The sequence below is a fragment of the Sarcophilus harrisii genome, chromosome 4 (genome assembly GCF_902635505.1).
Source record: "Sarcophilus harrisii chromosome 4, mSarHar1.11, whole genome shotgun sequence".
NCBI classification, from domain to species: domain Eukaryota; kingdom Metazoa; phylum Chordata; class Mammalia; order Dasyuromorphia; family Dasyuridae; genus Sarcophilus; species Sarcophilus harrisii.
This window is the reverse complement of record NC_045429.1, coordinates 404,064,480-404,092,335: the sequence shown is the minus strand read 5'-3', so window position 1 is coordinate 404,092,335 and position 27,856 is coordinate 404,064,480. Positions and strand designations below refer to the sequence as shown.

General features: G+C 31.9%; 1 protein-coding gene across 2 annotated transcripts in view; it reads left to right on the top strand.

Annotated features, from left to right (window-relative positions):
• COL11A1 (collagen type XI alpha 1 chain) overlaps positions 1-27,856 on the top strand; it is a 256,417-nt gene that overhangs the window by 54,666 nt on the left and 173,895 nt on the right. For both annotated transcript variants that reach the window (XM_031967174.1, XM_031967173.1), the window contains exon 5: positions 23,166-23,294. In XM_031967174.1, coding sequence (XP_031823034.1) covers positions 23,166-23,294 — 129 coding nt within the window. The remainder of the gene's footprint in view (positions 1-23,165; positions 23,295-27,856) is intronic.

Below are 27,856 nucleotides of genomic sequence, written 5' to 3'. Positions count from 1 at the left end.
CAGATTTGAATTCAGGACCTCCTGACTCTAAGCCCAGTGTTCTGTCAATTATGCTAATAGCTGTCTTCCAAATGAGAGCAAATAGAAGATTAAAGTTTAAGAAAATTCTAAAGCATTCTTTAAAAATGTAAATGTCTCTATTTTAATTGTTGACATAAGGCCAATAGTTAATGATGCATTTAATTTTTCCTAGATATTGACTCACGTCATGTTTTGCAAAATATGATGTTCATAAACTCTTGTTCTCTAATACTTTTCAGTGTTTCTGATTGTCATTTTGTGACTGACATTCCCTTGAAAATAACATGTTATCCAGTTACAGTTTGTCTGCTCCTGATATTTATTTCCTAAGTTCTTAATACCCCTTTTCATAGCATCACATTTTTGTGTTTCATGGAACTTAATAGGACGTTATTAATTTCAGAAGGGAAATGTATAATAAGAATCAGGTGAAGAAAGTCAGTATAGTAAATAGGGTAGAATTTGGATTCAGAGGACATGGATTCTGCCATTTAATGGCCATAGGCTAGTCATGTAACCCTCATCTTTGGATGGAAGGAGTTGGGTGGGTAAAGTGAGGTCTCTTCTGGGTCTCAGTGTACAAGCTTCTAAAATCTTTCAGAGCAAAGTATCTATTTGCAACAAAGAGGATTTTTAAAAAGTACTAGGAAGGAAAAAATAAGATATCACCATCAAAAAATGAATGATTATAATGTAATAGAAAATTTCCAAAGCAGAAGCGTACTTAGGAAATTCTATTCTCAGAGCAAATTCTAAGAAAACTTTCCCTCCATTATCTTTTTTTTCATGGCCCTATTAAAATTTGAGCTGAGCCATTGTCCAGTAATAGAAAGGGGCCTTAGAAATCAACAATTGAAACTGTTTCCCAAAAGTTGAAGTTATTTTCATAATTTCATAAGAGCCAATATTAGAGCCCAGGGATGCATTGTTGTTATTCATCATAGTTATAGTAGTTTTTGCCTAGGAGCTACATTTTTTCTCCTCCAATACACCATATTGTTTCTCATAAATATGAGACACCAACTTCTGCTCATGAAATAAGCTGCTTATATACTCCAAAATATCCAATTATTTCCATGAATACGATATTTTAACAATAATTTTGCTTTAATGTTTTACAATATCATATTATGCTGAATTGTTATAAGTAAAATATACTTTTTACTAGGAAGGAATTGTCTGGACCACAAAAAAAAAAAAAGATAGGGTTTTTTGCTGGGAGCTCCAAAAATCTTAGTGCACTTTTAAACTATTTAAACTTTTAAATCCTCTTTTTTATGTATGAGTGTGTGTGTGTGTGTGTGTGTGTGTGTGTATATATATATATATACACATACACATAATATACATTTATATACACAGATATATGTGCCATGCATGCATTCATGTTTTTAAGTATGATTGGATAATTCACAGATATGAATGGATTCAAGCTCCTTTCTACTCATAAATCTTTTTTTTTAAGCTCAACATGGTTAAACTACACTGTCCTCTAAGTTGTGGCAAACAAGCACTCATAATTAACCCTAAAGGCATATTAGATATATGCATGTCTATTTACTGATCAACAGATAGATTGTGTATGTATATGTATATATTCATTTTAAAAAGTGTCACCTTTTGACTCACCTTCAATGTAATATTGACAAAGTGCAGTCTTTTTTTTTTTTAATAAGGTTTAAAATTAAAGAAGAGGGAAGTGAAGCAAACTTTCTTAGAATTTCTTACTGATTAAAAAAGAATTCCTAAAGTTTAAAATAAAGTGACTCTTGATTTTTTTTATTTTTATTTTTAATGGAAAGACATTTTTGTTCTATAAAATGATCAATTGCATTGTTAGAATAGCACCAATTTATTATCTTTTGAAGTATTGCTATAAACTATATTTAAAGTTGGGGCAGCTAGGTGGTGCAGTGGATAGAGCACCAGGCCTTAAGTCAGCAGGGATTGAGTTCAAATGTGACACCAGACACTTAACACTTCCTAGCTGTGTGCTCCTGGGCAAGTCACTTAACCCCATTTGCCTCAGCAATACATACATACATAAATACACACACATACATACATATATATTATACACACACATACATATATATACACACATATATATTTAAAGTCATATCTCATTTTTTGTGATCAAAAGAAAGAATGCTATTCCCTTTTTATCTTCTTTTAAGAATTTTCTACAGGAAATTAAGCCAAGGGTTGGAAGTAACTGAGTTAGATTGGCAGTTTCCCTCTATATAATCTATCCATCAAGAATTAGGGAGAGTGTAGAGATAAGATAGGCTATGCAACTAATTAATTGACAAGGAATTAGAAAAAGTATGTGAATTTAAGTGAGTGATTGATTGGCAGCCAATCAGGAAATTTTGGAGTGGAAAAGTGCTTTTTGGAGAACAGAAACAAACATTTTGAACCAGATATTGGATTAAAGACTAAATAAAAGGTAGATTAGATTTCAAGAAATTCAAAAGTCCTCATATATTTCTGACAAAATGTTCGTCTGTAAGTATAACTAATATGAGGAATATCTTATGGGAAATTGTTGGGTAATAGAAATTATTTAGAAATTTGGAGAATAAATTTTTCCCAGCTCAACTTCTGAGGAATAGAATTCTGAGCATATATCATTGATGACTCCAAAAATGCCTTTTTAGCCTAATAATTTGGATATTCATTTGAATATTCATTTAATTTGATTATAGTCACATGAAATTATGATATTCAGAAACAGCTAATCTTTTTTGTTGGTCTAGTGAGAAAATTAGTATTATTTTTAATTTCATAGAATCATAGAATATTAAAGACCACCAAGAATAAGGATAGAGAGTTTATCCCAGAGACCAAAAGCCCTTGGATCAAATCTTGTCTTTGGCACATACTGGCTTTGTGATCCTGGACAAGTACCTAACCTACCTGTGTTCTAGGCAATTCTCTAAAACTGGTTTATCTTAGAGGAGATCATGAGAATTAAATAAGGTAAGATATAGAATACTTTGTAAGCCTTAAAGTATTATACAGATGCTAAGTATTATTAGTATAGGGTAGCTTAAGTGGTACAGTAGATTGTGCGCTAGGGTAGAGTGCATGGAGTTGGGAAAAACTAAGTTAAAAACTGGCCTCTTACGAGATGTATTTCAGTAGGCAAGTAGTTTCTCCCGTTTTGCCTCAGTTTCTTCATTTGCAAAATGAGCCAGAAAAAGGAAATAGGAAATATCAAGTATTTTTGCCCCAAATACCCCAAAATAGGGTCATAATAAGTTGAACATGACTGAAACGATGGAACAAGAAATTATTAGTATTCCCACAGGATTATTGGGAGGAACAGATGGTGTCAGGTATCTGAAGAGCTTTATAGACCTCAAAGTGTTCCACAAATGTCAAATGTTGTTAAATAAAGAGCTATGCCAAGTAAATTTTGTGCCCTGGGCAATCAGAACAAAGTGAGAGCTGAGAAACTCAATTGGAGATACAGAACATTCTGGAACACTCGGCTCAATAGTATGGAGAGAACCCAGGACACTCTAAATCTAGTATGTTAGGGAAGCTACAGGGAGATGATGTCAGGACAAATAAATCCACCACTTGGTATAGCATAACAAATTATTTATAGAGTTATAGATGCAGATCTGGAAGGGAATGTTAGAGATCTTTTAACACAACTGCCTAATTGTGCTGATGAAGAAATGGAATCCTAGAGGCTAACGTGATTTCCTCAGAATCTGATAAAGCAAGCCCCTGTGTCCTGACTCTAAATTCAACATCCTTTCTACTATATTCAGTTTTGTCTCCATTACTAAATGAATATGTGTCCTGAGAAAGAACCCTGATCCCCTGCTTTCCTTAGGACTTCTTTTAAAATCAGTTTAAATAATTTGATGCCTGAAAACACCTGCCACAAACCCATGATATATGTGGCCTTCTGTGTCAAATGCATACTTGTGGGAAATTCTGGTAAAGAAAAAAAAGGTTTGTATGAAAACATCAAAGTCAATAAGTATATGCAAATATCTGCATAATTGTAGTTAATTTGTGAAAGTAGGATGACATTTTATTCATAAAATATTTTAGATAAAAATTTTTAAATTTAGATATTATTAAGTTTAAATAAAAACTTATAAAATCCTTGTATATTGTGTCAACTAAAGAAATTTTCAGATGGGCTTCATTAGCAACTGTTTGATGTGGATTGATGTGATAGGCTGTGTCTGATTTTATACTGTGGACAAGAATGTCAAGATGAAAGGAAAAAAGGAATGTGTATCTCCTTCAAGTGTTTGGTTTTAGATGTTTTTATTCTTTTTAAAAAACAAAGCGGATGTCCTAGGGTAGCTTCATTTGGCAGTGAAAATTAATTCCCTATTGCTTTGTTTGTTAAGTATGGTTTAAATTTTAGCCTTTGGATAGAAAGAAACCTTTATTCAATATAATCTTGCTGTCCATGTTCAATTTTGAGTGACTTAAAGGTGGTCAATAGAGTATACTGAATCTTTTTTTCCCCAGACACATGAGCATGTGTGTTATAAAACAAAAGAAAAATATTGTTGCAATTAACATTCCAATCGAGCTTTGAAATTGTGTTAAAAAATTAAATATTAAGGAATCAAAATCAAGCTTTGACCTTACAGGAATGTTGAAGCCATGAAAGCTCACAAACTTTGAAAAAAATAGCCCTTCTTTTTCTATATGCATGAGGTAGCCCATGAAAAGAAGTAAAAATTGTCCCTTTGGGGCAAAAATGACACAGATATTTTGCAAAACCTTAGTTATGTAGCTTTGGTAAATAGCCAGGCTGCACAAATAAATGGTTCTACTAAATATTTCAGCCTTAATTATCTAGTCTGGCTACATTCCCAACATATCTGTGTTGTTAATTAGTTTCCCTTGTAGGCACAATGTGATGTACTAGAAAGGATGCCAAATTTAGTCAGAAAGGTCTGCGTTCAAATCTTGAGTTTGATGTTGACAATCTGAGAAGTACTGGGCAAGTGCCTTATGCTCTTCAGCTTCAGGTTCTTTATCCCTAAAATAGGGATACCTGACTCACAAAGTTATCAGTAAAATGCATTATTAAGCTGAAAGTACCTTAAAAATTTGGTCATTTATCTATCAAATTATCATGAGAGTCAAAGTGATGTAGTGGATAAGAAGACATCAGTTCAAATTTTATCTCTGACAAAAATATCTTTTAATTCTAAGCAAATCTGTATTTTCTTCCCATTTCTGACACATATTGTCTTGTAACCTCGAGCAAATCATTTAAACTCTTAGTGACCCCAGCAACTCTAGAAGCTGAACTTCATTAGTAGAGGGAGTTTTCTCACTGTTTTTCCCCCCTTTACTAATGAAATTATAAGACCAATCCCTGTCCTTATTTATGAAACATTTACTAGCAAATTGTATTTTATAAGAGAAATATAGAACATCTTCCCTCTGCAAAAAGTTGATAATTTAAACAATTTGAGACAAATCTTAAGGCAGTTAGTAAATAACTAAACAATTTCATGGTTTCAAACTATAAAATGGACTCCAGAACAGCCTCTGCTGAGTAAGACCATTCTGTTGATGAGTTTCTTCTGGAATTCTTGTACAGAAGGAGTCCTTAGCTGAACCTGAAGTGACAAAATTGATTTGCTAGTGAAGAGAGGAAAGCATGAATGAACTTGGAAAATGAAGAAGAATGGATGATCTGGGGCATTTTGAAAGAGAAAATCAATTAAAGTGGAAAGACTTGATTAAAAATGTAATGCAAGGATGTGGATTTGAAATTTGATTCAAATGCAATATTAGGCACTTGTATTTTTCTAAGCCTAGGGCTTTAAGAAATTTGTAATGGCATCATTACATGAGCTAGATTATAATGGTCGAGAATAGAGACATAGATATAACAGAATCTAAAAGATAGTCATTAAAAGAGACAGACAAGAAAGAATCAATAAGCCTTGGTGGCTGATTCTAAGTAGAGAATAAAGGATTTGGATTTATCTGTGATTTCAGATTTGCAAATCATGTGGAATGAAAAAATATCTCCCTGAAAGAAATGGGGAAATGGATGAAGGGTGCTAACTTGAATTTAAAAAAAATTAATGAGTTTGCAATAAGATCATATCAGGAGATTGACCAAAACACATTTATGTGCCACATAGCTAGTACTGGGTTAGGGAGAGGATGTTTTTAAAAAAAAAAAATAAACATGACAGGTTCTTTGAACACTGGAGGCTCATACACTAATTGGGAAAAAAAAAAAAACATATAAAGCAATTAGTAAAGGAGTATGAACAAATTAAAATTAGATATTATAAGAAAAAATGCAGAAGTAGAGAGATCATTCTGGGATAGAGGAATCAAAAAAGCATTAATAGAGAAGTCAGAATAAGCTATTGAATTCTGACCTCATCAAAGTGTAGGTGAAATCTTAGCTCCCACATGAAACCTTTTTGAACATACCATGTACTTTCTAGCAAGCTCCTAAGCAAAAGGGCAATATCCGTTTCATTGTTGTCTTTGGGCCCTAATGTCTGGCACTGTGTCTGTGATTTAATAACTTTGTTTCATGTTTATTTCTTAGGTTCTCATCTATGAATATCTTGTTTCCCTCATTATAATGTTAAGTTCAGTAACTATTTTTGCTTTTTCTTTATGTCACTAGTATTTTGTTCAGGGCTTGGCATATTACTTAATAAATTATACTTGATAAGTGATTAACTCAATATATAGCAAAATAGTTATAATTTTTTTTGAAAAATCATGAAGTGGGAGTTGTCATAGGTTTGTAGACAAAAAAAATGCAATTTCTCCTTTTCCGTAAGACAGAGAATGGAGTTTACAAAACATAAGTCACTGAGTAAACTTTTAATCCTAAAACATTCTAGAAATTGATCTAGGATGGTCAAAGGACATTTAGAAAAGGGAACAATATTCACAGAATCTCATTGTTAGAAGGAATCTCAGAGGTCATCATCTGGCCGTTATATAAGCATGAATCTCTTTTGTAGCGGGGCTTCTTAAACTTTTTCCATTCTGACCTCTTTTTGTCTGAGATTTTTATGTGACCCTGGGTTTATATGTATATAAAATAGAAACACAAATAAAATACTTATTAATAATAAATCATAATTTTGAGACTCACAATTCAGTTATGAGACCTCATATGGGGGGGCTATGAACCTCATTTTAAGAAGATGGGCTCTAGAGTATGTTTAATCTGTTAATTCATTATAAAACTCCCTCTTTCCAGACAGCCCATTCCACATTGGATAGTGATAATTATTAGGAACTCTTTCCTTTTCCAACCCAAAATTATCTCTTGGCAACTTCCTTCTATTACAGTTCTGACCCAGCAGACCACTCAGGACAGCACATTTTGTCCTTCTGTGACAGCCCAAGAAATACTTTAGGTAGCTATCATTATCCCTCTAAGTCTTTTTTCCACAATAAACATTTCCATTTCATTGATTCTGATATATCATGATCTAGAGGTCCTTCTTCATTCTGGTTTTACTTTTCTAGATTCCTGATTTGTGATAAAAAATGCTTTGGGGAAGTGAGTTAACTTCTTGCAATATCTACTGACTCACTTTTGCCCTTTGACATTGCTAATAGTGAACTTCATCATGGTTCATCCTCTATCCCAAAGATACAATGCTCTACTGGTGATTGTCAATTCTTCCCTTATATCTAATCTACTCTCAATTACATAATCCAGGTTTCTTAAATATTGTGGATAAATGGAATCCTTTTCTACTTTACCTCTGATCAAGTTCCTTAACTTTTATATCTATTACACTATTTATATCTTTATATAATTTATATATACTTTTATATCTTTATTATACTATGTATATCTTTATTACACTATTTGTATTGTAGGTAAATTAATATGTCATTCTATGTATCTTCCCATTTTTTTGATGTTTTACAACATTTGATTCAAGAGATAGAAAAAATACTAATTGGGTTCTTGAACAATACAATATTTCAGCTGTTCTGTTCTATATCAACAAAATTACTTGTATACTTTGGCTATATTGGAAGTCTATAACAACAAATGAATTCACATCTTTTTAACGTGGATTATGATTTCTACCCTCTAGTCTTTTCTGCATTCACCTGGCAAACCTCAATTCCAGTCAGTGATGAATACTACATAAAGTTGGAGGCTATTATTGATTTTGTCATACAATACTTTCTAGCTATACTCCTTGCCTATTTCAGTTCATTAAGCTTTGTCATGTCTCATAGGAAACCTTAACTTTTCTTGAAGTAATTCTCAGCTATCTCTAAAAGGAGAAAAGGTAACAAATGTCTGTAAAGTGTCTAAAATGTGCCAGGCACTGTACTAAACACTTTAAAATATTTAAATCTCATACAAACTTGGGAAGATTGTATGTGCTTTTATTGTTCCCATTTAAATGCATGTCCCAGATGATAATTTTTATGAAACAATTCACAAGCAAAACCTCACTGAAAATAGCTAGACCAGGTGAATAGAGTATCATTCCTGAAGTCTAAAGAATCTGAGTTCCTATTTGACCTCAGATACTTGATATTCAGTAGCTGTGTGACCCTGGGCAAGTCACTTAACCCTGACTGCCTCTTTCATACCACAATAAACAGATAAATGAATGAATGAACAAATGAATAAAGAGATGAAGGAAGGAAGGAAGAAAAAGAAAGAAAGAAAGAAAGGAAGGAAGGAAGGAAGGAAGGGAGGGAGGGAGAGAGGGAAGGAGGAAAGAAACATTATCCAAATAGAAAAAGAGGTGCAAAGTTGACGAAAGAAAAATAATTTCTGAAATTTAGGATTGAGCGAATGATTCCATGAGACAAAGAAACAAACACAGTCAAAATAATTTTAAAAAGCAAAAAAAAAATAATAAAAAGGTAGAAAAAGAAAAAGAAGTATCTCATTAGAAAGAAAACTGACCTAGACAATAGTCAAAGAGAGATAATTTAAGAATTATTGGATTATATGAAAGCCATATTCAAGGGATTCAAGGGATTTCTTGAAATATGATGTCAATCTGTCAATAAAAAGTTATTATAATAAAAACATAAAAAAGAAATATGATATCAAGAAATTATCAAGGAAATTACCCTTATATGATACAAATAGCAAGTAAAAAGAAATTAAAAGAGTCTACTGGTTGCCACCTAAAAGAGATCACAAAATGGAAACCCCCAAAATATTTTAGATAAATTTCAGAGCTCCCAGGTCAACGAATATATTTTTTAAGACAGCAAGAAAGAAACTATTCAAATATTATAGAGACTCAGTTAGAATCACAAAATTTCACAATAACAGATATGGTATTTGGAAGGCAAAAGAGCTGAAATTGCAAGAAAGAATAATCTATTTAGCAAAACTTACTATAATCTTTCAAGGAAAAATTGGATATTTATTTAAATAAAGGACTTTCATGCATTTCTGATGAAAAGACCAGAACTGAATAGAAAACTGGATTTTCAAAGTCTTGTATTTGAAGTATAAGAAAGTAAACATGAAAAAGAAATCATAAGGGACACAATAGAAAGGTATATACTTTAACCTTAAAAAAGCAGTAATCATCAAAGCAATCTGGTATATTTCAGAAATAGTGTGATAAATCAATGGAATAGATTAGCATACAATACACAATAATAAATGTTTGAAAAACTCAAAGAACTAAGCTTTGGGGAAGTGAGGATGGTAAAAACTTAGCACCAGATATAATTGCTGGGAAAACTAGAAAGCAGTTTGGGAGAAACTAGATAAACATCAGCATCTTGTCCCAAATGCCAAGTTAAGGGCAAAATGGATAAATGATTTAGAAATAAAATGACATAATATTTAAATTATGGAAGCATGGAAAATGTACCTTTCATATTTATGAATAAAGGAAGAATTTATGAGCTAGAGGAGACCATGGGAAGTAAAGTAGATTACTTTGATTACATAAAATTAAAAAAAAAACAAAAACATTTTGTTCCAACAAACCAAGGTAGTCAAAATTAGAGGAAAAAGAGAAAACTGGGGGGAAATTGTAATAAGCTTCTTTAAAACAGTCTTCATTTCTTTAGTATATAGGAAAATGAGTCAAATTTATAAAAAATAAGTGCCATTTCCCAGTTAATAAATGGTCAAAGATATGAACACAGATTTCAGAAGTCAAAGTTATCAATAGTCCATTACAAATCCTTTAAATCACTACTGATTAGAAAATGTGAATTAAAACAACTCTGAGATATTACCTCACATAAATAAAGTCATGTGACAAAAAATTAAATGACAAATTCTGTATGGAGTGGAGACAATTGGGATACAAATGCATTGTTGGTAGAGTTGTGAACTAGTCCAAATCATTCTGGAGAACAATTTTGAAATATGCCCAAAGGGCTATTAAATATGGATATCCTTTTAATCAGCAATACCACTATTAGTCTGTATCCCAAAGAGATCAAGAAAAAAAGAAAAGGATTTTTTTAAAGTTCTTTTTGTGGTGGTTAAAGAAATTGGAAATTGAGAGAATGCCTATCCTTAAGGAATGACTAAACAAGTTATGACATATGATTGTGATGGAATATTATTGAGTTATAAGAAATGATGAACAGAATGGTTTCATAAAATCTTGGGATAATTTACATGAAATCATATAAAGTGAAGTGAGAAGAACCAGGAGAATATTGTATACAATAATAGCAATATTGTATAATGAACAACTGTCCTCTCAGCAATACAGTAATCCAAGATTTTTCCAGAAGACCCATGATGGAAAGTACTATCTATCTCCAAATAATAATTCCCAAAACATATTGAAACATTTTCCTACTTTCTTTATTTTTATTATTTTATTTTGTTTGTGTTTTATTTTACAATATAACTAACAGAGGAATATGTTTGGCATGACCTCAGATTCAAAATCAAAGTGCTTGTTTTCTCAAAGAGGGGGAGAGTTGGGAAAAAAAGTATTTAAAACTCAAAATTTTTAAAATGAATGTTTAAAATTCTTTTTGATATAGTTGGGAAAATAAAAAATTAAATAAATAACTTTAACATAGTTTTCTATGTAACAGAAAAAAATGTATTCTGAACACAGTACCTGACATATATGATTCATGAATTTATGCTGGTTAATCAAGTAATAATACTAAATGACATAATGAATAAAGTCTAACCAATTAAAATGACAACCATCTCAAATTACACCAAATGCTTATGCTTAAAATAAAATCCTTAAAAGACTTTATACATGCATTTTATAAATTGTAAAAACTCAGTATATTTTAATATAATTTCCAGAGTTAAGATGATCATGTTGTCAATGAAAGTTGTCTAAAGTTTCCTAAAATGTACATATAAATTATGTTGAATTATTTTAATTAAAATTAATTACCAAGAGTCTAATTTGTTTTAGTTCTTAATTATTTCTGTAGAACCTGGTTATGTGAGCTAGTTTTCCTGATTAGCATAAAATCCGTATATGTTAGTAAAAAAATCAAAAGCAAAGCAAAAATAACTTTAATAGCCCTGATGCCTGTGTGTGTGTGTGTGTGTGTGTGTGTGTGTGCATTGATGATGGGGATGTGAGAAAGAATCAGAAGAACCTTACATCCCTTTGATAAGTGAAGAAAAATTAATCTGAAACAAAATAAGGTTATTATGGATAGTATCTGCAGACAGAAGGGGAAACATACACACACACAACATACACACACACACACACACACACACACACACACACACACAAAACCCAAGCAAACATCTCTCCTTTGCAAATTTCCAAAATAGAGTAGCAATCTATTAGTAGATCTTTATTAGAACCCTAAAGAAATTGAATACTTCATTTTCTTTTAATGTTTATCTCTTTTAATCTTCAAGAACAGGTTCTTTTGGTAAATGCTTAGGGCCTTAGAACCCCTTGATATTCATTCCATATTCTTTGTCAGCTTAGTGTTACTTTTGAGTAAGTGCTTTTGGAATTAGTTTGTTGGCATTTCTGCACTCTCTAAAACTGCTGGGATAGTAACTATATTTGCATTCATGAGTTTTCTTTCCAAATTTCCTATGAATTGTGGCTTGTATCCAAGTTTTCAGATGCTTTTACCAGTTAAACTCAAGTCTTAAACCTTCCGACGAGTGTTTCATTCCCATCTAAGAAAGGTTGGGGAAGAATAACAGATATAAAGAGGAGGGGAGAGAAGAGGGGAGAAAAAAATCACGGTAACAATGAATGTATTGGCCATACAGGAGCCAGAATAGGAATTTTCTCTTGAATCTTCTGATATTTGATGTTACTTCTGCAGCAAATGAAATATTGTTTAAGATTTAACATACGCTTGCATCACTTGCCTCTCTCCTCTTCCCCCTTTACAAAAACCTTTACTGAAATTTGCCAAACTTTTGTTGAGTAAAGCTCAAAATAGAGAAGATTTTAGTTTCTGAGGGGGGAAAATACTTATTATGGAAAACACAGGAAGTACACACACACACACACACACACACACACACACACATACACACACGTATATATCTTTACTAAATGATTGCTTTCACAGTACTGTAAATTAGCAGATTCTTAGCTAGAGAGTTCTCTTCTATACTTTATTTCCCAATGGATTTAAATTGTGGAATACTACATTTAAGAACACTGAAATTCTGATCTTCTTTCACGCTTATATTTTTGCAGCCAAAATAAATGAATTCTTCAGCCATCCTTCCTAAATTGTATAATGATGATATTCATGCTGTCTAGACTTCTGTTTTTCGAATTTCTGCTGTCAGTTCTGTAAAATATGACTTGCTGTGTCTTACCACTTTTTAGTTTAACAAATGATTTCTTCTACAGTATCTCATTTGGTCTTACCAGCTACCCTGTGGGTTGGTAGGGTTATTATTTTGTTAATTTTCCAACTGAATAAGCTAAAATCCAGAGAAGTGATATGATTTGCCAAAAGACACAGGGAGAGTAAGGGAAGGACCAGGGCTTTGAACTCCATTCTCTTGACTTCTAGTCCAATGCCATGGTCAATTCTTGAATAAATTAGCTCATTAACAATAACCAGGAATACTTATAGTATTTTAAAAAAGCTTCATTGGGAACTCATGTGCCCAGGCTAAGTAACAGAAACCTTGGCTAAGGGCAAGTGGTAGTGAAAACAACACCAGTTGGAAGGGGAGGATGGATGGGTCTGGGATAGAACATGGGAAATATTCCTATTTTAGTTATTTATTTTTCCTAACTAGAAATTCAACTCTTTTGTACTACTGCAGGACTACAGGTGCTGTCACTAACTTAGAAATTTGACACACTGGGACAGTGTACTAGGTTACCCTTCACTAGTTGCAGCTATTTTATATTATTCAATTTATGACATTCAGAATTATTTTTTGGAATCAAAAAATACAGTTAAAGTATAAGAAATATCTCAATAAAAGATAGGATAATATTATAAACCAAATATTTATCTATGGTTATTTTACCTTATTATTAATAATCCCCATACATTTAACTTTTTCCATATATTCAATTTTTAACCTTTTAATAACTTAAATTTTAAATACTTTGTTGGAACTGTGGTTTAAACTGTGTGCATCATGCACATATCAAAGTTCATTCTCTATCCCTGACTACTCTGTGGGCATATTTATCTTTCTTTATATAAATCCAACACAGATGATTTGTCAGCATACTCAGGCTTTTTCTTTCCTTTTATTATCTACTAAGTATCCATCTACCATTTAGACTATTGATATTCCGCCCCACTTTTTGTTTTTTTTAATGTTGTCATTATTAGAACATTTGAAAGTTGCTTATGCACAATATACATCTTTCCATTTCTTTTTGAGTCTAATATAGCTTGGATTTCTTCTGAAGTAATGGTATTGCATGATATCTAGCCTTAGTGTTACTACCAAAATGTTAATATTAATGAGATTGAATTTTACCTTAGTAAACAATTTGGTGGCATTAAAAGCCTGATATAATTTTCCAAATAGTAGTAGTCCAGTCTGATTGGAAAATCATTTCTGAGATCAGCTCATGGAGGATGAAAACTTCTTATCTAAGATATAATTATTAGTGGACTTAATTAATATGGAAGATATGTCATTTTGAATTCTATGTTTTGAATGATAAATATGGGTCTTTCATTCTCCCTTTTTTCTCTGGTAGGAATGGTTATACCAATCATTTTTTTTTAAATGATAAAGATTTCACTGAGATGATTCAGTAAGATTCTGGGACTTAAATAAATACAATATCATCTGTGAGGAACATAGGGAATATATTGCTTGATGCCAGGACTTAGCCAATTGAACAACTGAACAAACAATTGAACTATTTTTGTAGTTGCATCACTTATAGTGTATTTTGTTTTCTTTATTCAGGAATATGTCTGTTATACTTAGATATTTTCTTTACCCCGCTTCCCCTTCCTCCCCAAAAAACCAATCAAACAAACCAAAAACTTTTTATAGATATTGATATAGGTGGTACTTAGTTAAATTCTAGTCTGACAATTATAGTCTAATTTTGAAGAGTTTTGCTGGGTCCTGTTACTATTAAATCTATTTTGAATTTGATACAAGAATTATCAGGACCTACAATATGTCTTAAATAGCTATCAAAATATGCTATCTATGAAGAAACTTCTAGGCTGCTTTTGACTCCAAAGCATAAAATGCTTTGCTAAAATCACTAAATATCTGATTGTAGGTGGGATAGGAATAATTTTAACTCATTTAAAGACAAATTTAATTATCTGTCTCATAGCCATTAGGCTATTATAACAAACATTCACAGTTGATCACAGTACAATATGGATCATGTTTTAAAAAAATATACCATAGTGATATGATTGCTTAATGATCCCACAAGATAGGCTTTACTTAGTTTTGTTTGAGAAGATACTAATGTAGTTGTAATACTGTTTGTGTGTACAGTTCACAAAGGTTTAAAGGAATATCTAGTAATTTTGTTCCCTATTGCATAGACAGGATTTTTTTAACCATGTCACAAATTATATAATGTCCAGGGAAAAGTCAAGATATATAAAGTAAATGTCAAACTCTGCTTTGAATTTGTGTGACACGGTTTTTAAGGGAAACTATGCCTCTAAGCAAAGTACATATTTAACCTTTTCTATAATATTATTTGCTTTTTTCTGCATATGTATGTGACAATACAAATGTGTATGTAGTATAGTTTTTCTATTCATATAAATATGAAGTTAGTTCTGAAAATAGAATTTTAATGGTACTAATTAGGGCTCAGAATGATTTCATTTATTTTGGAAAATGCAGATTAAATCCTTATAATGGAAGTCTACCCTCTTGAAAAAAATCAAATTTTTGCATCTCATTCTTAAGAGAATGTATTTCTGGGAGATAATATAATTATGTTCAGTTGTCAATTTAAGTGCATTGGGCTTCTTACTATTCAAATGAAGTGTGTGGTACCTTCCCCCCTCCCCCCAGATAAAAGCTAATAGATGGTCTGGTTCATTGGAAAGATTATCCATTTTGGCATTGCTTGACCTGGGTTCAAATTTTGGTTCTCCTACTAATACCTGAGTGACTTGGGATTGTTACTTAATTTGGGGGGCTTTCAATGTCCTAAAAATTCCTGGTACATAGAGGGTTCCTAAATGAAGGAATTAGACTGCATGACCTTAAAAGTCCCTTGTATTTCAAAGTTTGTGAATACATGAACTTTATTGTATCCTTCCTATGAATAAGAAAAAAGAGATATGGATAAAACTACATTAACTTATAGTTAGATGAGTCATTCATATTATTCAGATTTGAAGGTGTTAAATTATTAAAATTTAGGTTTTTTTAAACCATTTAATAGAAGGTGAAATGAATCAAACTTACATAACACAAATAGTATTAATAATGATAAAAATTTCATACCTTATAGCTGATGAAAACAATTCAAAAAACTTCTTTAAAAAGTTTTCTTTTATTTATAGTCCCTTTGACAGAAATTATATCAATATGCTCACCTCAGGTATAGTCCAGCTCTTCCAATGGACATGCTGTAGAGCATTGAATCTTCCCTTCCTGTCATATCCAGTCTAACTTGGAGTCTAGATACACAGATTTTGCCTTAGCTACTTATTGGCTACATCTTCATGGACAAGTCATTTAATCTCTCAGTGATATTTTTTTCTTCTGTAAAATGTGAAAGATAATAAATATATGATTTTTAGATAAAAGTACCTTTATACCCTAAAATGCCACAGGTTTATGATCTATTTTTAACATTTGAAAAATAACCATCTTTTAAGGAAAAAAAAATCTTAGCATCACTTTAGTAAAACTTCCAAATAGCTTTGCTTCTAAAACCTTAAAAATTTCATAGCTAAGAATAATGTGGAGAGATTAAAATGTGCCAAAACAGAAAATTAAATAACTTAGGCTACCTTGTTCTCTTGTATATATTTAGTGATCCTTGCTGAATTTTGGTAAATTATTTGTTTAGGGTGGAACTCATTTCCAAAAATTTTTGCAGAAAATTAGAATTGTCTACTATTGGGTTTAAGTGAAAGTACTCTAGTACTTTATGAGACAATGGAGTTTTGTAGGAACACCTGGATCATAACTGGAGTGCATAGTTTCAGCACATCTTCTTTTTATTTCATTCTCCAGGCCTCAGAGATGTATTACACAAAAGCTTAGCAATTGGAGCACAGCAAATATGTTAAATATGAACTATACAAATTCCTACCTTCTTCTGATGAACCTACATCTAGCTAAATGAAATGCTCATAAAGTGACTATTTTAGGTAATAGCTTATAATTAGAGGTTAGGAATAAGTATTTATTAGCCATCCTTTTTGTACCAGGCACTGTGCTAAGCAATTCACAAATATCTCATTTGACCTTCACAACACTGAAGAGAGGTGATACATTATCCCCATTTTAAGGCTGAAGAAGTTCAGACAAGTAGAGATTTAATGATTTTCTAGGATCATAAATAAAACTTGACATGAACTCAAGTCTTTCATGACTCCTCTAAAGAGGAGTCTGCCTCTAAAGATTACTTAGGTGAGTGAGACTGGGTCTTTCCTCTTGGATTTCTAAGAAGTTACAATGCTATGAAACTTTAATTGTTGGGGTCATGGAATTGAGTACAAATAAGAACTCTATATCCTGCATAGCAGATCTTTCTAATCAGGATACCTAAGAGAACTGAAATATCTAAAAATGCCAAGAGGAATGGAGAGTGATAGAAGGCTGTGGGGAAGGTAAAAGGAAGTAATAGGGATCACCAGGAAAAGTGCAATACCTAGAAACAGTTTGAGAGAATTCTCAAATCAATACATCAGTCAAAGAACAAGCACTTACTAAACACCCCATATCACAATACATATGATACCTCTATGTATCAGGTACCATGCTAGGTGAAGAGAACACAAAATAAAAAAATGAAACAATCCTTACTCTCAAGGGGCTTCCATTTTAATGGGGAAGTTCATCCATATGTACAAAATAAACACAAAGTTAGCAGATCCAAAATAATTTAATATAAGATAGTTTGGGAAGGAAGGCATTAGCCCTGAGTTGATCAGTTAATAGTTAATTGATAGTCAATATACATTAAGTGTTCATTGTGTACCTGGCACTGTGCTAAGTGCTGGGGATATAGAGGGGCTTTGGATTTTCCCACTGAAAGTGGTATTTGAGTGCATCCTGAAGGAAGAAGGAAGATCTGTGGGACTGAGGTAAGAAGGGAATGTTTTCTGATCGTGGAGAATGATAAGTGTAAGGACTCAGAGATCAGGCAGTTGTTGTGTTGTGAGTGATGAACAGAAAGAATGCTAGGTTGGATATCTTGCAGTTATGCAGGGTGCTAGAGAGGGAAGAATATCCAATGAGGGAGGAATAGTTGTTCGGGGCCAGGTTGTTAAAAGTTTTCCAAAGTACACAGAAGCACTTGAGTTTTATTCGAGAGATAGTAAAGAGCAACTGGAGTTTGTAAAGTCTGGGCTAGCTCCCTGGAGGCCTCAGGGTCAGCCAGTCAGGATAAGCAAAAGTCCTTGGTCTTTAGGTGGAAAAGGAAAAGGAGCTGGACAAAACTGCCACAAACTCTCCACCATCCTTCCTTCTCCTTATCCTCCTGCAAAGTGAGTCTGGCTTGTCTCACTCCACCCTCTAATCCCTCCTAGGATTATCTGTATATACCAAAAGATCGAGCCAGCATGGAATAGTGAGAAGGGCCATTTTCCCAAACATATGCTAATAGAGTTATTGTCCAATAGGTAATTAGCCTTAAATGCTTGGTTGTCTGATTCCAGTGCACCTATTCATAGTTTCAGCTCTTAACAGGAGTTGATGGGGTCAGGAAGTGACATGACCAGAATATACAATTAATATACAATTAGATAGGATATACAATTAGAAGTCTAAAATGTGATCAACCAGATGTGCTCCAGCTGGGCTTTGCAGGGAGGACAACAGCTTGGATGAACTGGTCATGTTAATCTTTTGACTTTAAGTGAAATTACAATTGATTTCAGATGGATGTGTTTTATGGTCACTTATTCCCTTTGCTTTTTTTTTTTTTTTTTACCTGAAAAAACACCTAACATGTATAGCTTTTAATATGTGCTAAGTACCATGCTAAGCCCTTCTCTTATTTATCCTCACAGCAACCCTGAGAGGTACTGTTGTTGTTGGTTAGTTGTTTCAATTATGTCAACTCTTCATGACCCCATTTGGGGTATTCTTGAAAAAAATAATGAAATTCTTGACAAAAATTCTTGATAAAAAATAATGCCATTTCTTTCTTCAGCTCATTTTACAGATGAGTAAACTATGGCAAACAGGATTAAATGATTTGCTTGGGGTAATCTGGAAAATTAGTGTCTGAGGTTGAACTTGAACTTAGAGGTTCCTGACCCTGGGCCCAGCAGTCTATCCATAATTATTCTCATTTTACAGATGAGGAGACTGAATCACAGAGAAGTTAAATGACTTGCCCAGCAACATACAGCTAATAAATATATTTATTTGGATTTGAACTTAGATCTTCCTAATTGCAGATCTGGTTCTCTAGACTAGTGTCTAAATAGTTTCCAAGTTATAGCATCATAGACATCCTATTTAAATTGATATTTATTTTTCTTCTATCAAAAAGAATAGGCTCCCTGTCCCATTCTATTTGTATTCTCATCGCCAATTCTTCTTTAGTCCTATATTATTAATTTCTTTGTTCTCTATTTAAAGGAAGACCTGGCTTAAAGTGTCTATCCTTAAATGTTGACTTTGAAAATCACACACATTTCTTTAGATTTTTTAAATGTTTTTTTTTCCCTTCATCACTGTAGGGAAACATATGAGAGTTTCAAATAAGTGGGAAAGTCACAAAGTGACAAAAAACTTAAGCATTCCCCTAGTTCTCTATGCAAACAAAGTATTTCTTATATTTTCCCCCAACTTCATACCCTAATTGACTCCCTTCTTTTAGATCATGTCCCTCAAGATGAGAATATAATTCAGTTTAGGTTAAGTGCTATTGAAACTCTACATTTTCTATCTAGCCCAGATTGATTACCATGTTAGGCGGGAAGAGCAAATTATATACAGCACTATAAGTTATTCCAAATTGCTTGCTACAGAAGACTCTCTATCACTAATTCAAATAACCTTAGCAAATATTTATTAATCAACTAGGTGATACATATAAGGCACTATGTGGGGACCTCTGTACAAAAAAAGAGATTCCTCACCTTCATGAATTAGACTCTATTGCTAAGGATATGACCTATACACAGACAAATATAATGGAACAGAGAAGATATTCCAAACAATTATTTTAGGGAAATTTTTTAAAAGTGCAGTTTTAATTGATAGTGGGGGTAGAGAAGATGGAGAGGGGGAATCAAGAAATTCTTCATGGAGGAGCTGAACTTTGAAAGAAGAGAAGGTTTTTGAAAGGAGGAAATGAAGTCTGAGCAAATTCTAGGCTTGGGAGTAGCCTTTGCAAGTGCACAGAGATAGATAGGAAGATGAACTTAGAGAGCAATGAGTCATTCCTTTTTGGAGGGAACTTAGAGCTCATCATAGGGAATAATGAAAAATAAGTCTGGGAATCTAGGCCCAAGCCAAATTATAAAAGGATTTATTTAGATGCCAAGCTGAGCAGTTTATGTTTTATCCATTAAGCAATAGCAGGGGAGAGTACTGGCCAAACTTGTCTATTATGATGATTACTTTGGTAGCTGAGTAAAGCATGGATGGTAGAAAGAATAGTTCAGATAATGGGTGAGGTTGAGTGATGACAAATTCAATGATGGACATATTAAAACTGAATTGTTCATGGGTAGATATCCAAATAAGATACCTAGAAGGCTATTGGAAATGATATGTAACTCCAAGTTTGGAATTGTGATACTATATGGACAGAGGATCAAAATTTCAAGTATCCCCAAGAATAAAAAGAGACAGTAGGCATAAGAGAATGTGTCATATTAGCAAAAATGGCTAGAAAGTAAAATTATATTAAAATATCATCAAAAATCTTTGTAAGTTTTGCAAAAATTAAAAGTTTATTTAGTGAGAATGAGAAATAATAGATAGAATAAGTGTTGACTAGTACACGTGAGAATTAAGTGAAAAAAATATTTATAAACCATTCAACAGTACCAGCCAAATAGTAGCTACATAATAAATGCTTGTTCTCTTCCCCTATCCCTCCTATCTGAGGTATTAAAAAGTATGTTGGTTAAATATATTTTGGAGTATTTAAGTTTCATCTTAACCAAAAATTAAAATATTAATCTCTGTCTAATACCATTCTTTTCTTAGAGCTGACAGCTAGGGACAACTTCCTATTTTTTATTCTTCTGAGGAAGACAGTAGTTGAGTCACATGGTTAGTGGTAGAGTATTAACTAGAACTCAGGTCTCCTAACTCTCAGTGTAGTGCTTTTTCTATCACATTATGATTTCTCTTTAAAGTTGTTTAACAGAGTTTTATGTTCTCAAGCTTTGATATTTCAGGGACTTGTTAAAACTTCATTGTTGAAACAATTCGGTGTAATATCCTAGCATTCTCATGTTTACTTGGCACAGTGTGTTAAATGCCATCACCAGGGGATGGCCTGAATCAAGTCTATATAATTAAATGAGAGTTTACATAGTGTATTTGACATATATTTAAAAATAAGCTGTATGACATGATATTAATAATATTTTAAATTGAATAGAATTGGATTGGTTTAAATTGAATTCTATATCAGCAATATCAGATCAAGAAAGGAGAGTATTTCAAAAGTGTTCAGCCATGTTGAGTATAGTATAATGGTAAAGGAGAATTTTTGAGGAATTTTCAAGGGTTTGTCTGAAATAGCTTAGCTTTAGGTTATATAAATTAAGAACAGTGTGGTAAAATATGGATTGTAAGTATTATTTACTCACCAATTTGTGAATATATTTTGAATTAGGGATCCTCAGAGTACTTGGTGCATGAATGGAGATTTAATACATAGGGCAAATTGTCTCTTAAATGCCTTTTTCATCTGTAAATTTACCATCTCTTTCATGATATGCATTTTCAAAGATAATAAAATATTTTACATAGTCATTTCTCCCCCCAAAAAAAAAAAAATCTGGAAATTTATCCTTCAGTTTCTAAAGTATTTTAGATTCTCCCTGAGTCACTAAAAGCAAAACAAAACATGAAAAAAAAAAAAAAAAGAATGTAATTTGAGTAAATGATGTCAAAGGAATGAAGATATAACAAAAACACCAACCTGCTTCTTCAGCACCAAACAGGAAATGGTTTAGATCACCTGATTCATATGTAATTAAGACATTATCTTATCTTGTCCTCCAAGTTCAACAGAGTTTCATTAGTTTGGTGATGATAAGTCCTTAGTCTTGTGTATTCATTCCTGAAAGGTCAGATTAGTTTTGCACTTCTTCCAAACATTTCTCATTTCTCTGTGCTATCTATGTTGAGCATGAACTCTTACATTGACCAAAGCCTACCAAGTTTTTTAGAAACTCTTAAGGATTTGGAGTGATTTAGGGTAGTCATAACTCACAAACCAATTTTATAGTTTTTTTTTTTTTTAATTTCTTCAAAAACACTACTTTTGTTTGACCTTTCATGAACAATACAATGCCCATATCTAGTAGGTCCAAAGGAAATCTGAGCAGATATTCCTGGTATAATCTGTTGTATTGTCTCTATCAATTGTCTCTGTTTAATACCAATAATTCAGTGTTACTGCTTCTTTGGAACCCTTTTTTCTTAATAAAATCATCTAACAATATAGTCTCTGTTAATTAAAGTTAAGATTTTTCTGATTTCTCATAGTTATAATTACTGCATTTTTATTTTGTATTTTTCTCAAACACAAATATCCATTTACAATTATTGTACAATTTGTAATTACTGTTATGGAACAAATTTCATCTAGTTGCCATAAAAATAAAATATGTATTAAAAAAACTTGTTATTTTTAACTTTATCTTAATTTTTACCACTTTTAATAATAAATTGATTCATTCAAATCTGTTTGTGATGAATTAATGAATAATAGTATATTGATGTTCTTATTTAATGTGATTTTTAATCTTTTTTTCCCTTAGAAATGAAGAGTAGTATGATAGATAGAAAGTTGGGCTTGAAGGCAGGAAGAAATTCAAGTTTTGCTTCTGATACATTCAGTTGTAATATTGACTAAGTCAACTAATCATTATCCTAGAGAACTCTCTAGAACTTTAAGTTACAGATGAAGTATTAATCTGAATTAGAAGAGTGAGTTTCTTCATAAGTAGTTCCTTGAATGAATCATAATTCCAAATTTTTCCCCTTAACATTATTCATCTTGTATTTTCTCTGTACACTGGTCAATTATAAATATAATAAAGTTATTTATAGAATCATTACATTACATGAATATGAACATAATAATGTTCTTCAAACATGAATTTGCAAATAGTAAAAGCCTGATATAATTGATTAGTCTCTAATCTGAGTCCTGAACATCTTTCTTAACTCAAGATTATACTTACTCTTTAATTATAATTAAATGGCCTATATTTGTAAAGAAAAGTGTATTTACTTTCTTTGGTTTTAGTAACTAATTACTTCATAGCATAAAATGTATATTTTTATTTAAAATGAATCTTCCTTTATTTCTCTGTAGGGTGATATCCAGCAACTGTTAATTACAGCTGACCCTAAAGCAGCTTATGACTACTGTGAGCATTATAGCCCAGACTGTGACTCCCCTAGCCCAAATGCTGCTCAGGCTCAGGAACCACATATCGAGGAGGTGAGTATAGCCTTTCTAGCAAATACATTCCTTGTTGAATTATATTTTCACATAATTAATATAATTATTTATTTGTTTTTGGCATGTTTGAAATCAAATCATTAACCTATGCTCTTTTCCACATTGTAGCTTTCTACTTCATTCTAGGAGGTGACACTCCGGGGCAACAAAAAGAAGAGGAATTATTGTTGTAGTTTCTGTTGAAAAATATTTTTCCTTTCATAATATTTTAAAAACAGGTTTCCTATATGCCTTGTTTCTATTTGACTGTATAGTCATTCTATGCATGCAAATTTCAGCTTTTTGTAGAAATATTTTAGAAAGATATCAAGAATTAGCCTTCAGAATTATATTAAATCAGCCCTATATAATTTCTACAAATTATATTATAGTTTTCAGTATTTATCATTTTTGTAGTTGTTTATGTGATTGAAAGCATTTGGAGCCGGTATGATGGCACACAGATCTAATCACCTGTTCTGTGGAGGCTATGATTGGTGTATAATTGAAGCTCAGGAATTCTGAGCAACAGTATATATAAAGTTTATCAGTTGTGCTCTTTCAGTCTGGAACCAAAATGATGATACCCTCAGAGGTGTGTATAGGGGAGAAAGAAGCTACTGTGGCTAAGGAAGGATAAATGACTATGTAAAAAATAGAGAAAGTCAAAGCGTCTATACCAAGTAACAATGAATCAAGTCATATTCTAGACTATATTCTAGTCTAGAAAAGCTAGTGAAATTTACTTTCAAAAAAAAAAAAAAACAACCATTTTGAGATACCAAATTACATTATTTTTTTTAAATGAGGGGAAAATATTGAGGTTAAGAAAGCTATTATTTTCATTACAAATTAACAAATGATATAGTAACATTAAGGAATAATTTGCAAAATTAGATGTTCTGTTACATTTTGAAATGACTTAGCTTATCTTCCTTATCTTGTGTAGATTCTGTCTATTTTATTATTATCTAGGAAGATAGAAAAAAATGTGACTATAGACCAGTAGTTTTAACATTTCGTGTGCAGAATTTGTCTCAACAAATAAAAATAATAAAATATAATGGTCATAGACCTAACAAGATACTTAATTTCCTTCCTCTTAATTTGAAATTCCAGGAGAAATAATCTTGCTGGTATATTTCTTTTTTTTTTTAATTTAATAGCCTTTTATTTACAGGTTATATGCATGGGTAACTTTACAGCATTAAGCATTAACAATTGCCAAACCTCTTGTTCTAATTTTTCACCTCTTACCCCCTCACCCCCTCCCCTAGATGGCAGGATGACCAGTAGATGTTAAATACATTAAAATATAAATTAGATACACAATAAGTATACATGATTTCTGGTATATTTCTAAATAGAAAAATAAAAATAATCAAGAATTTATTTATTTTGTTTAGGAAAAATAATTTTTTCAAGTTATGTATCTACATAATTGAACAATGAATGTTTTATTTATCTATCTATCTATATCTATATCTACTCATCTACCTACAGTGTCTCAAAATAACATTTCTAAATGAGAAATGGCATCTTTCAGGTTGATTTATGATTTGATAAGAATATAGATGTAGATGACTATTGTCACCTACATTTTTCATGAATAAGAGATCTAAATAAGAAAATACTGAAAAAATATTAATGAGGTATACTGATAGAATGCTATCTCCTAGAACAGTCCAATCAGGGTTCTGCTAACAAATATTTCCTATGTGACCTTTGGCAAGTCACTTCATAGTTCAAAATTGTAGACAACTCTTTAAGGCTATTACTGGAAGGGCTTACATGGATCTTGGGGGAAGGGGAGAGAGAGAGAAAGAAAGAGAGAGACAGAGAGAGACAGAGAGAGAGAGAGAGAGAGAGAGAGAGAGAGAGAGAGAGAGAGAGAGAGAGAGAGAGAGAGAGAGAGAGAGAGAGAGAGAGAGAGAGAGAGAGAGAGAGAGAGAGAGAGGAAAGTAGAGGGAGAGGGATAGAGAGAAGGAGAGAAAAAGAAAGAGAAAGAAGGAGAAGAAGATGAGATGGAGAGGGAGAGTGAAAGGGAAAAGGAGAGGGATAGAGATCCTTGAAAGGAGATGGAATGGATTTCAAAATCAAGACACTTTTAGCTTCTCAGGAATGGACAACACAATATTTTCCTCCATCTAATTATGAACTTCTTATATTATCAGCTGCTTTTGGTTAATTTTTCCTAAAGAGAATGCATGCAGATTTCTATCAGAGATAGACATTCAATGGATTTTCCCCAAAGAGTTTTCCCTTAACACAAGAATTGAATTTAAATTAATAATCTAAATAGGCATATAAAGAAATCCTTTTGTATGTCAGACTTATGCTATACATAGTGCATTTTTGGTACTAATATTTATTTGGATTTAATGTTAGGATATGTTATTAAAACTAATTCTTTACCACATTTTATAGAAATTGGCAAGATGTCAGAAATAGAAAAATACATGAAAATGACTTCATTCTCTCCCAACATTTGTTATCTAGTTTAATTTTTTTTACTGAGCTTGAACTCATTTTATTCCCTAAGGACATCATGCTTCATCACTTCCTTCTTAAAATTGGTTTTAGGACTTTTTTGGAATATCAAGGATACCAGGAAAGGGAAAATTAGTATAAGTGGATCTGTAGGACTATTGACTATAGTTTAATATTTGATATTTCAGTGCATTGTATAATCCTATAATTATGTCATATATATTTCTCTTCCAACTCCCTCCCTCTATCTCTCTGTCTCTCTTTCCATCTCTGTCTCTGTCTCTGTCTTTTTCTGTCTCTCTCTCTCTCTCTTTCTTTCTCCCTCTTTCTCCACATATTTGTATATATATATATATATATATATACTTACACACATAAAATACAGGGCTTCTCTCTCTTGATAAGATAAGGCAAAATAAAAAGATAATGAACAAATAAATGAGAAATATTGGAAGGAAGGAAAATTACTTTTAGTGTAGACTAAACAAGAATTTTGAGATATAAGTTCACTATTGCTATGAAAAGCATATCACAACTTTGATTGCATGTTATAATGCTAATAATTGTTGGTATTTCACTTTTTTCCCCTAGTCCATGACTTTATGGTCATACATTGATAGTATAATCTTATTTAATAGCTAAGAAGAGCTAACGTTTATCCTATGCTGTAACACTTGAACTGTTTTATCTATATCTCTTTTGATATTCATAAGAAGCTTGTAAAAAATAAGTTACTATTGTTAGTCCAATTTTATAGTTGAGGAGTGTGAGGGTGAAAGAGGAGGCTAAGTGATTTGCTGATTTCTCATAGCTAGTATTGTCTGAGGAAAGATTCAGATGCATGACTTTATACCCTAAGTCCAAAACTCGATCCATGTTGATAATTTTACTTTCCTTCTTTTTAATGTAAATTAAAAAGGGTTATTTTACAGTACTCCTGGCAGTCCTATGTACATTTGATAAAAAAATGAATTGAAATTTCCTTTTTTTTAAAACTATATGACAACCAGATAAAGCAAGAAAGAAAAATTATTTCTTCTTAAAATGAATTAATAACAATGAAAAAGGGCTATACAATATCCAAAACATCTTAGGTTGTATTTATTCTTCATATTACAATAATAATTAAATATAGATGCTTCCATATGAGAATTGTTTTGCGGAATTTCAAAATGTGACAAATCAAAATATTCCTCATATTAATTTCTTCATCCTTATGCATGCCATTATATTTCATGTTAGCATTTTTATATTTGATTTACAAATAAATGACTTTGTCCTTCCCAAGGCAGAGAAGTGAATAGAGGATGTTTCATATCTGCTTATTTGGTATTCTTTAAATCTTTCCCCCCTATTTTCAAGGGCATTGAATATTCCCTGCCATGTTCTAGGCACTGAAAACATGAAGACAAAATTGAAAAAAAAAAAGCCTAACTTGTTAACATAATTTTACCTGTAATATACTCAGCACAAATTGAATAATCATTTACTATTAATAATAAGACTAAAGAAGCTAGATTTAAAAAAATTTTAATTTAGGAATAAAGTAATAGGTTAATTAATTTTGAATTAATTGCTGTTGAGTTGTGTGATGGTTATGGATGGTTCCTAAAGAGATTTAAAAGAGAACAAGAAATGAAAGAATCTCCTAGAAATATGTATTACGGGAAGAGAAGTTTATCTTTTCTCTTTTCCCTTTTGAGCATTCTGTCTCCTTTCATTTTAATGAATATCATTATTTATTATTGACTTATGTTTATCATCAAGATGTTATAATGCTTAATCATAGAATTTTAGATTTTGAAGCGTCTCAGAAATAATTGTCTTTTCTTTACTCCAACATTTTATAATTAAGGAAACTGAAACCAGAAAGGGGATATGACCTTGTCAAAAGTCATAACTAGGTAGTTATAAGAAGTAGTACTCATTTCTCAGTCTACTACTTGGAAATAGTTTGAAACATGTCCATAGTTCCCAATTTCCTTTACAACAAGAGCATTATTTCCTACTTACCACAGGGAATACCCTGTAAAGTCAAACTTAGATTCTAAGTGGAGACTCATAAATTCTAC